This window comes from Lagopus muta, chromosome 20, assembly GCF_023343835.1.
Source record: "Lagopus muta isolate bLagMut1 chromosome 20, bLagMut1 primary, whole genome shotgun sequence".
Classification (NCBI taxonomy): Eukaryota; Metazoa; Chordata; class Aves; order Galliformes; family Phasianidae; genus Lagopus; species Lagopus muta.
Window position 1 is genome coordinate 9,790,258 of NC_064452.1, and position 15,078 is coordinate 9,805,335.

At 56.8% G+C, this 15,078-nt stretch overlaps 3 protein-coding genes across 7 annotated transcripts; 1 reads left to right on the forward strand and 2 right to left on the reverse strand.

The window, feature by feature from the left end:
• Nucleotides 1-657: 657 nt before the first annotated feature.
• On the forward strand, nt 658-3,010 carry LOC125702988 (fibrinogen-like protein 1-like protein). Its single transcript, XM_048966912.1, has 3 exons — nt 658-673; nt 1,259-1,378; nt 2,364-3,010. The coding sequence occupies exons 1-3, from the start codon at nt 670-672 to the stop codon at nt 3,008-3,010; spliced, it is 771 nt and encodes a 256-aa protein (XP_048822869.1). The 5' UTR covers nt 658-669.
• A 2,283-nt stretch (nt 3,011-5,293) lies between these two features.
• On the reverse strand, nt 5,294-8,640 carry LOC125702992 (fibrinogen-like protein 1-like protein). 3 transcript variants are annotated; one of them, XM_048966918.1, is made up of 3 exons: nt 8,481-8,640; nt 7,937-8,062; nt 5,296-7,802 (listed from the first exon to the last, which is right to left on the reverse strand). In XM_048966918.1, exons 1-3 carry the CDS (start codon nt 8,482-8,484, stop codon nt 7,174-7,176), a joined length of 759 nt encoding a protein of 252 aa, XP_048822875.1. In that variant the 5' UTR covers nt 8,485-8,640; the 3' UTR covers nt 5,296-7,173. The 3 variants fall into 3 exon arrangements, with proteins under 3 accessions (XP_048822876.1, XP_048822875.1, XP_048822874.1); XM_048966917.1 differs by having other exon boundaries at nt 5,298-7,802; nt 7,937-8,065; XM_048966919.1 differs by lacking the exon at nt 7,937-8,062 and having other exon boundaries at nt 5,294-7,802.
• Nucleotides 8,641-9,938: 1,298 nt separating this feature from the next.
• LOC125702993 (sperm acrosome membrane-associated protein 6-like) lies at nt 9,939-15,062 on the reverse strand. 3 transcript variants are annotated; one of them, XM_048966920.1, is made up of 8 exons: nt 12,699-15,062; nt 12,316-12,384; nt 12,044-12,067; nt 11,884-11,961; nt 11,640-11,743; nt 11,123-11,276; nt 10,642-10,801; nt 9,964-10,137 (listed from the first exon to the last, which is right to left on the reverse strand). In XM_048966920.1, the coding sequence occupies exons 1-8, from the start codon at nt 12,736-12,738 to the stop codon at nt 10,086-10,088; spliced, it is 681 nt and encodes a 226-aa protein (XP_048822877.1). In that variant the 5' UTR covers nt 12,739-15,062; the 3' UTR covers nt 9,964-10,085. The 3 variants fall into 3 exon arrangements, with proteins under 3 accessions (XP_048822878.1, XP_048822879.1, XP_048822877.1); XM_048966921.1 differs by lacking the exon at nt 12,699-15,062 and having other exon boundaries at nt 9,939-10,137; nt 10,642-10,725; nt 12,044-12,182; nt 12,316-12,364; XM_048966922.1 differs by having other exon boundaries at nt 9,939-10,137; nt 10,642-10,725; nt 11,640-11,738; nt 12,044-15,062.
• Between the last annotated feature and the right edge of the window lie 16 nt (nt 15,063-15,078).

Consider the following 15,078-nt stretch of genomic DNA (forward strand, 5'->3'; position numbering starts at 1 on the left):
CAGGCTTGGGAAGAATGGGAAATGGACCCACAGGCAGCTGCTTGTCACCTGCAGCCCCTGCCCGCTGCTCAGATCATGCAGGCTGTGGTGCCAGAAGAAGTTGCACATGCAGTGACTTCTGGCTGCTGGATGGCGACTCCAGCTCAATGACTTCACCAATCGATCCTGAAGCCTGTGAGTGGAGAGCTAGCAGGATGGCCTCTTGAGGATCTGCACTCATCCTTCTGACGTCACCTTTGAAAGTAGGCAAATAGGAAACCTAACCTCAACTCCCTCGCCAGTTTGTTTATGTCCTTAGAAAAAGCCAGGTCTCTTCGCTGCAGTTTGATCAGGGGCTCTCCAGAAATTACTCCAAGTGGGCAATTCACATGTAGTGTTTGTGTAATGGTAAGAGTCAATAAGTGAAATCTCTCCACGTGGAAGGGAGTATTTTGTAATTCTCTGGCTAGAACGGCATGACTCCCCCCATGGTCCTGTAAAAGGATCCCCCCATTGTGCTGTAAAAGGATCTGAAAGCTTCTTGAGTCTGCAAGCATCTCCTAATGCCTCTACAAACAACACGTGTGAACACAAGTGGGAGTGTGCAGTGCCTATAAAGTCACCACGTAGAGCCTGGCATGGGGAGGTGCACCACTGGGTTCCTGTTCTCTGCTCAGCTGTGCTGTTGTGATGGGTGAGTAATCTTCCCAGAGTTAAGCTGCATTCAGGTGCGCTGCTGGGCTCAAACCAGACCTGCGCGGGGTGACTTTACAAAGGCAAGGAGACCAAAGCTTGGCCTGGTGACACACGGCCTGGCACCGTGATCTTAAAAGGGATGCAGACAAAGGAGGAGGTGACATACATCCATGGTGGCACCTTATGCTTTTGCAGGTTACCTAATCCTGTCCCATTAGTAGGGAGCCCTGCATTTCAGCTGGTCCTTTCCCCTCCTGATCTCCTCCTAATCAGCACATGTAGCACTTGTGGTTGCACTGGGGCCCTTCCCCACATGGGACTGGCATCTCCCCCAGCACCGAGCTGATGCAGAACGTGGGTTTGTACTGGTGGCCACCGACAGTCCAGTGGTTTGGGCTCATGTCACCATGCGCACACAAGAGACTTTCTCCTATCTACCTGGTATCTGGCATCTGTAGCATGGGACTCATCCTCTGGATCTTGGTCCTGCAGCTCTGCATTCCCTGGCCACAGCTCCCCAGGGCCGCTGAGGGGCGGCAGGCTGCCCAGGGGTCCTGATGATGCTGCACCCTTCCCTCCCCAGGGCTGCAGGCTGGGACACGCCAGTTCCATGGGAACCTCGTCCTCCTGCCCGTGGTGGCGGTGATGCTTCTCCACTGTGTGAGTGCAGGCCCAGGAATGCCCACTGCCAGCTCGCGGAGTGGTGAGTATGGACCCGGCTGGGGGAAGTGGCACCAAGGGCAAGAGAGCTTCAGCCTGGCTCAGCACCGACCCTTGGGTCTGCCAGGTGCTAGACAGGCTGTCATGCAGGCAGACTGGCTGAGGCAGAAGACAAGAACATCTCGACATACAGACTCCTGAACTCTTTGAAAGCTAAGCAGCCTGACCCATGTCAAGCCATCCTTTGGTGGCTCCAGGCTGAAACCAAGGGGCTTCTGCCTAAACAGTTCCATCAGAGCATCAGAGGTCATCCCAGCACTTTATTATTTATTTATGCATTTATCTGTAGCTCTTGTTGAGTCTTTACCTCCTCCATGCAGGCAGGGTAATGTTCCATGCAAGATGTGTTCCACAGATAAGCAGAATTCATGGGCTGAATTTGAAGAACCCACAGTAAATTGTCCAACATCAGAAGCAAAACAAGAAAAACAACAAAATAGGTGGCAGATTAGTTTAGCAAGTAAATGATGACAGATAAGTCTTGTTAATAGATTACCTGAAGCAAACTGGGGGTGGAGATGCCTATCAGAACAAGGTAGAGCCTGCCCTTCTTTTGCAGTGCCACGACCCCAAGGGTAAACATAAATTTTCATTACATATCCTCACCCAGTGGAGCATTTTGCACACTTCTGATTTTGCAGGACAGCATCTCATAATGTCAAGGGCCCAGTAGCAGGCCAGCCTTGCCTGCAGCGCACACTGGCATCTAGGAGATCTTCTTCCCCCTCCATCTTGGCCAGATGCATCAGCAGCTCCAAATGCAAGGGCAAGTCACGAGCAGGATGCTTAGCAAGGCCAGTCTTTGGGCCCTTTGTTCTCCCTACAAGAGCCACTGCCAGTGCAGAAAAGACCACAGATAAAAGCATCCCTTTTTGTGCCGAGTCCTCACTCTCTTCAAGGAGCTCCTCGTTGCCCACACAGACTCATACAGCCCTTCTCTCTCCCACCCCGCTCTCTGTTTGCTGCAGTTCCTGTTGCAGGGTTCCCCGCAGACTGCAGCCACCTTCGCAAGACCAGCCCCAGCGGGGTGTACGTCATCCAGCCGGCGCGGTCCCCCCCCCGCGTGGTGTGGTGCGACATGGACACCGAGGGCAAGGGCTGGACTGTTGTCCAGAGGAACTCTCATGACACTGAGATCGCGTGGAAGCAGTCCTGGACCACCTACAAGTACGGCTTCGGGAACGTGCAGGGCGACCACTGGCTGGGCACTGAGTACCTGCACCTGCTGACACAGCAGGGCACCTACAAGGTCCGCTTCGTCGTGCGGGACAAAGCCAATGTCACCCACTATGCTGAGTACGACATCTTCAGAGTGGAGAGTGAGAGCAGCGGCTACCCGCTGAGGCTGGGCCGGTTTTCTGGTGAAGGGGACGACTATCTGACCGGCTACTACCCCAAGAAGGGCGGCATCCACGACAACATGAAGTTCAGCACGGTGGACAAAGACCAGGACCAGTACAGTGGGAACTGCGCCAGCAGCTACGGGGGGTGGTGGTACGACAGGTGCCAGAACGTCGTGCTCAATGCCCAGAAGTACATCCTCTGGCCGGGATTCTGTGATAAAGGCGACTGCACATCATCCCTCATCCTGGTCAAACCCACCGATGTGTGCTGACTGTGCCAGACGTTGGGGAAGTGCCACTGCCCGCAGCCCGGTGCCCCATCCCTGTGCCTGCCAGCTCTGTGCCAGCCCTGCTGGGTGCCCTGCGCCACCTGCAGCTCCCTCATGGCCACCAGCTCCAACACTGCAGCTCTGGGGCTCAGGAGTGATCTCCTGGAGCCCTGGGCACATGGGCAGCTTCACTCAATGCTGCTGTGTTGGCCGGCACCGGGATGCAGGCACTGCTTTGGGATGGGCGAAGAGGAGAATTGCGAGTTCCCTTCTCTGTGCATCAGCATCTCCCTGCTTTGCTCCTTAGTCCCATAATTGCTACCCACATTGTTAGAAATCAGCTACAATAAACCCCAGAGCCAGACTTTGCTGCCTCCTGTCTCCTTGCTGTGCTGGTAATGTGAATAAACAGAGGAAGAACCACTCTGTCCAGACCCCAGGGTGGTGGACTCAGGAAGGGTGGGTGCATTATGTGGTATGCTCTCACAGATCTCCTCCTGGACAAGAAGATGCACACACCCAAGTGGCCCCAGACCTCCCTGGAACACACACAGCACATCTTTCCCATGGCTAGTGTGCAGGCTGCTCATTCTGAGATGGTTTTGTCATCCTGAGATGGGTTTGCTGGGCCACATCAGCGGTGGAGCTGATGATCCTCCTGCACTGAGCTGGTGCAGAGCAAACGTGCCATGCAGGGGTTTTCTGCTGATGCTTATTGTTTTACTTTTATTCTGAAGTGCTTAAAGACTCCTCAGCAGAAAGCCTGAAGCTCATCCCCTCTACTGCTGGCTGTCCTGAACATGTCCCTCTGGTTCCCTGATAAAGAGTCCATTCTCAGCTGTCCTGTATGCCCTGTTAGGTGCTGGAAGGCTGCAGTGAGCTCTCCTCTCTTCTCCAGGCAGAACACCCCCAGCTCCTCGGCCCGGCTCCACAGCAGAGGTGCCCCAGCCCTCTGAGCACCTCGTGCCCTCCTCTGGACCCGCTCCAACAGCCCCACGTCTTTCTTGTGCTGGGGGCCCCGGGCCTGGACGCAGGACTCCAGGTGGGGCCTCACGAGGGCAGAGCAGAGGGGGACAGTCCCCTCCCTGCCCGCTGCCACCCCTCTGCCAATGCAGCCCAGGCTGCTGGCGGCTCTCCGGGCTGCACGCTGCTGGCTCAGGTCAGCTTTCCCTGCTCCAGAACCCCAATCCTTTCTGCAGGGCTGCTCTCAAGGAGTTCTTCCCCCCTTCTGAACACATACCTGCCATTGCCCCTACCCCAGGGCAGCACTGTGCACTTTTCCTTGTTGAGCCTCAGGTGGTTCCCATGGCCTGCTGTCCATGTCCATCTGGATGCCGTCCCTTCCTTCTGCTGCATCCGCTGCACCGCTCGGCTCGGTGTCTGAGGGTGCACTGAATCCCATCATCCACATCCCTGATAAGAGTACGGGTCCCACAGAGCAGCCTGTGGGACAGCACTCATCCCTGCCTCCACCTGGCGCAGTCATTGACCACAGCCCTCCAGCTGTGACCTTCCAACCAATTCCTTACCCACCAAACATCCCGCCCCTCAGACCCAGATCTCTCCAACTTGGAGATAAGGATGTGGTGGGGCACCACGTCAAAGGCTTTGCACAAGTCCAGGTAGGTGACATTGGCCGCCCTCCTTTTGCCCACCAAGGCTCCATCACTGAAGGCCACCAGGAGGGCCAGCCATGCTCTGCCCTTGCTGAGGCTGTGCCAGCTGCCTGCAGTCACCTCCTCATCTCCCCTGTTCCACGATCTTCCCAAGACAGTCGCACCCAAACCCCGAGTGTGACCCCCTCCATACAGGCAGCCATTCACTGCCAGCAGAAGGATTGCCAGGAAAGGCCCCAGGCGTCCTGGTGAGCAGCACTTTGCCAGGAGTCAGCAGGATGCCCTTGCAGAGATCCAGGGCTGCATTAGCAATAGCACAGCCAGCCAGGGTGGCTGAAGTGGTCATTTGGCTCTGCTCGGCACAAGAATGCTAATCCCAGTAGCACTGATAGCAGCCTGGCCTGGGGGCCCTGTTTTGGTCTCCAGATCAATGGATATGGCTAAATTGAGCTGGTGCTTCCTTCCTACTCTCTGTCACAGATGGAATCTACCCCCTTCGCTCGTAAGAGAGAAGCACCAATATATTTATTGATGTAACATAGCAATTTAACAAACTTTGTAGAGATTTAGCAAAGGATTTGAGATGTCAAGGTGCACTCAATCATTTACTGCATAGAGGATAGGCTTGAACGTGCGCTCTACCAGGAGACTTTCCTGTTCGGTCACGAGGTTCAGAGCAGACCCTCTTGCTTTCTCAATTCCTTGTTAGAGGAATCTAGGTGTGGCTGGTTCCAAACCCAGTCCCAGATTGGGTTTATGTCTGTGACCTTTCCATTGGGCTATGGTGCTCAGAGCAGAGCAGACCCCCTGGTTCCTGCATCCCTTGAACCATGGAGGCAAGGAACCCTGCGTTAGTCAGTGGTTTCTGTCTGAGGGATGATATACTCACAATCAATCTAAGACATAACCTTAGCAAAGACAACACAGCTCAACTGTTAGTCACTTACTAAGCATTTGTTTTGGCAGAGCCTCTTAACACCAAGGCACAAGAAATTGCTGCAGCAAGTGTAAGGAGATGCTGCAAAGACTGCTATCTGCTGCTGCTCTTTTCTGTGGGCACAAACAACAGTGGAAGACAGAACATGGGCAGAATCAAAGACTATAAAGCCCTGTGAGTACAATTGGAAAATGTTAGAGCCCACATTATCTTCTCAGTTTTGTCAGCTGAAAGAAAGAGAGAAGCCTGAAATAGATGTGTAATGCACATCATCTGGCTGCGCAGCTGGTGTTGGTGTGAGGGTTTTGGTTTTTGCAACAGTGGGACTTTTTGTGAAGATTACAACCTGCCTGGGAGGGGTGGGATCCACCTGTCCAGAAGGGGCCGGGCAATCCACGGCAGCAGGCTGGCCAACCCAGCGTGGCAGGCTTTAAACTGGAGGACCTGGGGGACAGGGTCCATAAAGGCAACGCCATTATGAACCGAGGCAGTGGAGTTGCTCTATCTGTGAGAGAACAACAGGAATGCATTGAGCAACGTACTGCAGGGAATTGCTTCGAGGGATTTGGACCGGGGGAGCCCCAGAGGTCCCTCCCAGCCCCTGTAATTCTGGGATTGCGTGACAAAGAATTCCTGCAGCAGGTGTGACCTTGAGAGTCTCCCCTACTCAAGGGGAGATGCAGCCATACGTTCTGTTTTGGTACAGGGGAGCGGGAGGACTCTGGTCTGTTTACTGATTGTAGGGTACGATGACTGGCTGTAGCCATATCGGATAGTAATTTAGTTCTGAGCTCGGTGTTAGGCGTCCCGGAATCTCGCTTAAATCAGATAGCGTTCGGCACCGCCGTCAGTCCGCTGCTGGCACAGCTGCCGCTGAGCGCAGCGCCGGTTTCTCCATCAGCTGGGCTGGAAACAGCCGGGATTGCGGTCACCCCTGCCGGAAAAAGGCTGACGGTGCAACGGTCAGGCAGGAAGGAGGGGGGGGAGCGGGGGAAACGCGCCATCGTTCTCAGCTCGTTTTAAGCTGCATGGTTCTGCGTTCCCTTTTGGAAAGATCCACACTTTGAAACCCAACCCCCTTCTTTAAGTGCAAGTTTTCTCATTAATTCCCCATTTGTTTCGTCAAAAATATTCCCCTCTGATTTCTGAAACAGGAGCCTCATGTCTGCTCCTGGCTAATAGCAGGCAGCAGATGAAGGACATTTCCACACGTCTGTGCTGGTTCTGAAAGCAGTTTTATTCTGCAGGATGAGCACCGGCTGCAGCATCTGTGCATCCTGCCCGGGTGTGGAGCAGCTCAGGTTGGGTTAGCTGGCAATGAATGAGATTTCTCTGCTGAAGTCTGTGGCCTTCAGCTGTAACCGCAGAGCAGAAAGAATGAGCCCTTGCTGGGACAGGAATACCAAAACGTTTACAACGTCTTGTTCTAATGATGGTCCTAAAAACCCACCACAGGTGATGGGCCACAGACATTCATCAGCTGATATCCAGGAAAAGAGGAAAGGAAAACAGCTCTTGGTATAAAGGAACACCCTACTCACACCCAGAATCCCAGCCAGCAACGAGCGGTGCGGCAGAGCCCTGGCCTGGCTGCATCTGCTGAGGAAGGGACGCTATCTATATGGAGCTGGTCTGATGAGGATGAGGGAGGATTTGCAGTCCCCTTTGCACAGGCTGCCCCACGTCAGGCCGCCCTTGATATTCAGCCGCACGGAATAACACGCTGAGTACCACCACCCGCCCCCAGAGCGGGACGCACAGTTCTTCCTTGAAGTGTCCTGATCCCGATCTTTGGTGGAGAATTTCATGTTGTTGTGCATGTTACTGGGATTGTCCGAGTCCATGGCATCCCCTGCTGTGCCCGCGTAGGAGCCCAGCCGCAGCCGGTAGCCCTGGGCCTCATCGTCCAGACTGAAGAGGTTGTAGTCTGCGAACCTGACGTTGTTGGAGGCATCGTGGATGACGAACCTGACCTGGTAGACCTTCTGCTTGGCGATCTGGTGGATGTACTCGGTGCCCAGCCAGTAGTCGCCGCGCACGTTCCCAAAGCCGTACTTGTAGGTGCTCCAGGACTCGGCCCAGGTGATGTCTGTGTTGTGGCTGTTCCTCTGGATGACCGTCCAGCCCCCGTCCGTCACGTTCATCTCGCAGTACACCATGATGGGGTGGAGCCCTGAGGGCTGGATGATGTAGACGCCGCTGGGGCTGCCAGGAGGGATCTCACTGCAGTCCTCGGGCCAACCTGGGGCAGGAAACAGGTGGTTTTACATCTTACCTGGCACAAGGAGATGCTGAGAGCACTCCTTGGTTGGCTCAGACCAAGGAATGGCAATGGGGTTGGTGAGAGCACTGCAGTACCCATGGAATGCTCCTTACTGTTTTTCTTCAGAGCGTTTGCCAAAGTGTTGGAGGTTTTCTCGAAAGTGTTTAGGATTTCTGCAGGCACGGAGAGGCCTGGGACAGCCAAGACCAGCACAAAAGCAAGGAGTAGAAGGTACTGGGCTACTAGAAAAGGGAAAAGATGTGAAAACATTGAGACATGAGGTGGGAAAGCCCCTGGCTCCAGCACTCACGTGAGACACAGGAACACACAATGTTTGCTGTGCTCTGTGCCAGACGGGGAGTGAAGGCCTCTGCTGCTCTGCCCAAAGGGTGAGCAGCTTGCCTTTTCCCTGTCCCCAAAGCCACGCACAAGGCAGGGTCAGGTGGAGCACAGCACCAACAGCTGACCGAGACGAGCTTTCACAGGAAAACGTTCCTGGCCCCAAAGCAGAACCCAACTGGGGTCACCAGCAGGGTGGGCATGAAGGGGTGCAGGGGAGCGCGGCCCTCTGCGTGCGCTGATGCCCCTGATCCCCATCAGGGCAGTGCTCAGTCTCTCCCGGTGCCCCGCAAGGAGCCTCCCCAGCCCTGCACTCACCCATGGCTGCGGCACGGGGCTCCCTCTGACATGCAGAGCTCTGGGGCTGCAGTAGGAGGCACTTGTAGGGCCCTCTGCAGTGGGCGGGGTAAGCGCGTCTGACCCACGCAGCCTCCTTTCTTCTGGGGGTGGGAATCAGAGCGAGTTCCCTTCTGGCCCTCATAAAACAGGACCTGAGAAGAAAGTGACCATGGTGCCTGGCACACAGCTGCAAAGAAAACAACACCTGTGCCGGCAAGAGTGCTTGGAATGCTCTCTGCTGTGAGTGCTCAGCTCCTTGGATGAAATTCCTGCTGGGAACGGCGGAGCTGAGAGCTCCAAAGAGCTGCTTTTGAACAAACACTTGGATGCCAGTCCTCATCCAGCAGGGAGAGCAAACAGTGGGGACTGGAGAGACCTTGAGTGTTCACGGTGAGAATGGAGGGCATCTGAGGTGCTGGGAACTGGATGAATCCAGGGGTGGATGGGGTGGGACACAGATCTGAGAGCACTTAGAAGGCAACAGAGGAGACTGGAGGGTACATAGAGGGGGTATGATTTGCATGTAAGTTATGGCAGGGGCTGAGGTGTGCTGTAGTTGCCCTTCTCCTTTTCCCCTTCTGTCTGCTTTCCTCCAGTTTTTGGATACTTCTCGCAGGTGCCACAGTCAGTCAAAGCTGATGGGGAGTGGCAACGCATGACACCCGCCAGCCCCCCAGCAGCTGCGGCTGCATTCCTCAGCGCCCAGGAACTCGTCCACATCCAGCTTGCTCAAGTGTTCCTGACCTGATCCTTTCCACCAAGGATGAATCTCCCTCGCTCAGTTCTTTCCCAGCAAGCCCATGCTTTCCCTGCTCTTTGTACTGCAGGAATTCTCGCCGTGGATTTCCTATTGATCTGAGCTCCTTGTGAAGCAGCACTGCTCCAGAGTGCCCATCCAGGAGAGTGCATGGGGCAGCTCTGAGGTGGGGACAGTTTATCATGAAGACAAGGAGCCCATGCACATATCAAATCAGTTTAGGATTCCAGCTCCTGCACTTCAAGGATGTCTACATGCTTTGCACAGGTGCTTCTCAGCGCAGAGAGATCTCAGTGTGGAGGACAAGATGCAACTTACTTGCTCCATTTGGGAACAGCTGCAGTGCATTAAGCTCCATGGCAGCAGCAGCAGCAGTGGCAGTGCAGCCCTGTCCTGGGCCACTCTGTGTTCTCAGAGCATGTCACAATTGTGCTGCTGCCTTTGTACCTGAGCAGTGAGCTGGGACTACAGGCGCTCCCTAGCTGCGCAGTGTTGGACCCTCTGACACACGGCTGTCCTGGGGCTGCACACAGCAGCTCCTGCCTCTGTGAAGTTGAGTCATCTCCTCCTATCCCATACCTTCTCTCTCCCAGATATAAGCAAGACAGTACAATTATAATTTGTAACAAAAGCAAAGGCAAATTCTCCCCCACTCCATACAGGCAAAGAGTCAGGGAAAGGACCCAGGACTCCGCTACACCCCACAGACAATGCATGATGAGCAGCTGCTGATGTTTCGGCCCTCGAGGAAAGATCCTGGTGTAAGTCCACATGAATCCACGCTCCCATTGGGGCCCTGGTGTCCAGGTCCATGGGGTGCCTGGAAGTCACTGGGGTCTGGGAGGCTCCGGAGATTTTCGGCAGCATCGCCAGACAGACCTAGGAGGAGGTAAGAAGGATGGAGAGAGAGCAGGAGGGGAAAGAGACCTCATATTCCCATCTGTTGGAGGTGAGGGAAGAGGGCTGTGGGGCAGCTGTGGGTCCTGGGAGCAACCAAAGGATCTAAGGGTGAAAGAAAGTATGGGGCCTTGAGGTTGTGGGGACAACTGAGTCACCTGCATGTAAGCAGGGCCCTAGAGGAACTACAGAGATTCTGGGGAAAATGAGGAAAAGTGACAGGGGCAGTTAAGGAGTCTGGGGGAAGCAGGGTGCTGTGGAGAGGTCCTGGGTGTGAGTGAGGAGCCTCAGTATGGGTCAGAGTGTGAAGGGAGTCCCAGGGGAAAATAAGAGCTCTGCAGTCTGTGCTGTGGGGGACATCCGGTCCCTTCACATCTGTAGGGATTCCTGAGGTGCTGGGACTTCAGAGGGGACTTGGGAACCTGATACAGATCTGTGAGGGACCCCAACAGTGGGAACGGCGAGTGAAGCAGGTCGAGCACTCACAGCAGCAGCAGCAGCAGCAGCACGAGGCTGACGAAGCCAAGGACCAGTCCCAGCTGCAGGGATGTGGTGAGGTGCAGGGGGGCTCTGCCCTGGGGCCAGCGCAGCACAGCTCTGAACCGGGCCTGGAGCCCCTGCTCGGCCTCCACGCTTCCCCCTGACACTGCAGGACCCAGCCAGGCATGTGGGAACTCCTGCCACGAGCCACGGCACCCCTGCAGCCCCTTCAGCTCCTGCCGCCCCTTCAGCCCCTGCAACCCCCGCTCTGGCACAGTCTTGGTGGCCCCCGGAGCCCCATACACCCCATTGCCCCACGGGGAGCTGGGATCAGGGAACACATGCTTCCCTCTCTCCTCTCACCGGGGCCCCGGCCGTGCAGAGACTCTGCTCTCGCGTAGCCCACCTCCCCGCACCCCGTGCACCCGGGGATCCCGGTGTCCCTCTGCACCCCACGCCGCCCTGGAGGCTTCCGATCCATGCGCACCGTTGAGGTAGAAGTACTTGCGGGCCAGGGTCTCAGAGGCGGCCCCCAGGCGACAGGCGACGGTTCCCAGAGTGGGGTCCTGCACGGTCAGGCTGGGCGGTTCCCCAACGCCCCTCTGCAGCTCCTCAAACAGCGCCAGGTCCTGCGTGCGTATCTGGGGCGTGGGGAACCCGGCCCATCGGGGCGTGCACGCAAAGGCACCCATGTCACACGCGTGCTCCTCGTGTCCCCACGTGCTCCTCGTGTCCCACACTCCTGCGCGCGCATCGCACCTCACGTCCCACGCGCGCTGCTCGCGTGCCAACACGCGCACGGGTCACTTCTTCACAGAAGCGCACGAGAAGCCGCACACGCGGTGAGCAGCTCGTGCTCTGCTCACCCTTCGTGCGGGTGCTCAGCTGTTCCTGCCCCGCGCATTCATCTCATCACAAGCAGCGCCCCCCGCAGCCGGCAGCGCCGTGCCCCCCGCCCGGGCCCCTCCTGGCGCCTGCGCGCACTGCCCGCGCCTGCTGCTTACGTCCTTGGCAAACATCCACGTAACCTGCAGCTCCGGCGGGACGGCGAAGGGCACGTCGCAGTGCAGCGTGATGGCTTCGTCCTCGTGGACCCACAAGTCCTGAACTGGGAGCACTGCCAGCTGAGCTCACCTGCGCTCATGCACCTGCAGGAGCCGCCGCGCCGCTGCGCGACCGCCGGTGCTCGCGGCGGGCGTGGGCAGACACGCGGCCTGGGTAGCGACGTCCCGGTCCCCTGCCCCCTACCTGGGCAGTCCACAGGGAACTGGCAGTCCACGAGGCGGCAGGTTGAGCACTGGAAGATGCGCGCGGCCGGCTGGTGCCCTGGGAAGGAGGTGCTTGGCAGCGTCAGGGGGTAGGGGGGAACCTGGGGACGGGGGGGATGGCAAAACACGAGAGAACTCACCGCAGGGGGGGATGCAGGCAGGAGCTGGTTGGGGGAAGGAAGCATCGTTAAACTGGGGATCGCGAGGGGTCCTCATCCCTGTGACGAGCTGTAAGGGCTCAGCCCCTGTCCAGCCCTGGAATGGAGTCCCTGGGGGTGCCTCCAGGGAAGGGATGCCCAGGGTGGAGACCTAGAGGGGTGTCTGTGTGCCCCATGTGGGGAAGCTGGGGGGTGGAGTCCCACGGTTCGCATGGGGGGGGAGTCCTGGATGGGGGTCCCTGCTGGCCCCATACCTTGCTCCAGCTGGCTCAGCTTCACCCAAATCATTTGGATGGCTTCCCGCAGAGACACCTCAAAAGGCTCTGGAGGCTCACAGATGTCCGTGTCAGACAGTGCTCCCACCCCCAAATCTTCCAGTGTCAAGACTCGTGTCCCCACTCATCCCACACATTCCCCATGCAACTCTCCTGGATCCCAGACTTTCATATGCCCCTAAATATCCCCCAAAGCACCAGACTCTCCATACCCTGAAACCCGTCTACCCTCAGGATTCCCCACATATGCCTTTACACCACGCCTGAAATCCATACATCCTATATTCCATGGATCCCCATCCAAGTCCTCTGAGCCCCGTCCCCTGTGCCCCAAACCTCCCATACATCTCATCCCTGCTCACTCTTGTCCTTCTGCTTCTCCAGTAAATGCAAGGCATCCATGACGATCTTCCGCAGTGCTTCGCTCTGCGCTGCTCCTGGGACCACAACAAGGGCACTGGGACCATCACACGGTCAGGACAGGGCTCAGGGCTAGAGGGTTCCAGTAAGAACTGGAGGAGGGCTCAGGGCTGATTCCCAGAGTCCAGGTCAGGGCAAAGGGGTTCTGGGAATGGCCAGGCATCCCTGAAGACCCCCCAAGATCTTGGGAAGCTCTGGGAGTTGCTGGAAGTCCACACTGTACCCCTGCCCAGGGCCGGGATCCATCCAGTGTTCCATGCAAGTCTGGCGTTCCCAGAGATCCCCGGGATCCATATCAGAGTTGGGAGAGTGCCAGATGGGTCTGAGGGGTGCCTGGGGGAGTCCACCTCAAGACTGGGGAGACCGTGGCATGCTTGAGGGCCCCCAGAATGCTCGTCTGAGTGTCCCATTGAGATGGTGGCCCCTCGGGTGCCAGTCAGGACGGGGGCAGAGGGTCCCATTGGGGTGGGCATCCCTGGGGTCCCACCACCCACCCACAGTGACGGGGGCAAGTGGCACAGCAGCCTCTGCAAGGGCCTCCAGGCAGTGCTGGTGCTGGGAGTCCTGAGAGCTCCTGGCCATCTCACGGCAGAGCCGGGCCCACTGAATGGGGGGCCCAAAGCAGAGCAGGCAGGGGAGCAGCCCCGGAAGCCAGGGCACCAGGAGCAGCAGGAGGGGCAGCCACCGCCGCTCCATGGTCCCAGAGCACAGCACGGCCTGCCTGGGTGCCCAGGCAACGGGGGTTCCGAGGTGGGGCCCAGGTGCCCGGGTCACCTCCCGTGGGGATGGAGACACTCTGACATGTGGCTTTTGGAAATGGAGGAGCTCTCGCTTCCTCATTTTCATCTCCTCACATTCTTTGCCTTCAGTCCCCACCGATATTACTGATATCTCCAAACACCCTCTTTCTTGACACTTAATTACTGCCACCCACCTCCCCCCATTCCCTACAAGCTTATTCCTTGCGCACCCTCAGCCCAGGCTCTTGGATCTCCACATCCCAGCTGGTGAGATCCACACAAGATTCACTTTTGGTTTGGTGCCCAACTGTATGCAAGGTACCTACATAACTTCTGAAGTGCTCGGTCTCTGGAATGGTAGGAATTGCTTTGTGTTTGGAGGCAGCGCTCATTGTGCAGCGTTGGAACACTCCTGGAACTGAGCTGCTCACGTTCCACGTTTTGTGCTGAAGCACAAATCCCAGAGACTGCAACACAGAGGAATGTTCCATCCCGAGGGACAGAACAGCAACCCGGGTTTTCATAGGAATGCGTAACACTGAAACCTGAAAACAACCTACAAACAGGTGGGTATGGAAACCCACTAATGGAAAACAGTAACGGAGAGAGAGGGAACACAGACAAGCCCCAGAAACAGCAGGAAAATGTGGAGCAGCCACTTCCCAACACTGTTGTGGAGATGCTTTAACATGGCAGGTGCAATCTGCGGGCCCTGGCAGGGGTCACTGGGGCAACCCTGTGTTTGTGGTTGTGTCTTTAAACATGGGCTCACGTTAGCAGTCTTTTCACCCGATCAGCATCAGATTCTTCAGCCACGTGTTTGCTCTCAACTGACCGGCAGCGTCACCCTGCGCACACGCGCTCAGTCCTTCTGGCTGCTGGCCACGCATCTGGGACTTGGACAGAGCCGGATTCTCATGTTCTGACTGGAGTCTGGTGTGCTCTTCCTACCAGCAGGTCACAGCCGTTCCCGTGGTTCACACGTTACGATCTGCTGGAAAATATTCCGTACTTGTCTGCTCACTGCTGGCCCAGTTTGACCTGCTCCAGAACTCAGGATTCAGTCAAATATTTGAATGAAGCGCGAAATAAAGTGATAAATAAGTTGCTTTACCTCTTCATAAGCACGCAGACTTTCTACTGTTAACAGAAATCGGTCTTCAACCCTTCCCACTCATCGCAGAAGCTCCTGATGCCCCCACGACACAGGGAGGCTCTGGGGTGCGTTCTGCCCCCGTCCTCACCCACAAAGCATTAAGAGGGACCTTGGAGGCGGGGGGAGCTTTGACAGACCTTTCTCAGATTTCAACCAGAAACTATCCCGGAGGGGCATTTTGGGGATCTTTATTTTGTAAATGATCATTTCTGCATCTTTTTCTAACCCTTACATGAAGTGCTGTGGGGGCTGCCTTGTTGTGGGGGGAGGGCGGCCCTGGGGTTCCTGACTCCCGCTGCAGGTCCCTGGGTGCACCACTTGTCGGGGGCTGCGTCTCAGCGTCACCGCAACCCGGGGGGATGGCGCCATCAGCGGCCCCCTCCCACCCCTCCCACCCCTCCCTGTGGCCGCCCCAGACCCTCTGTG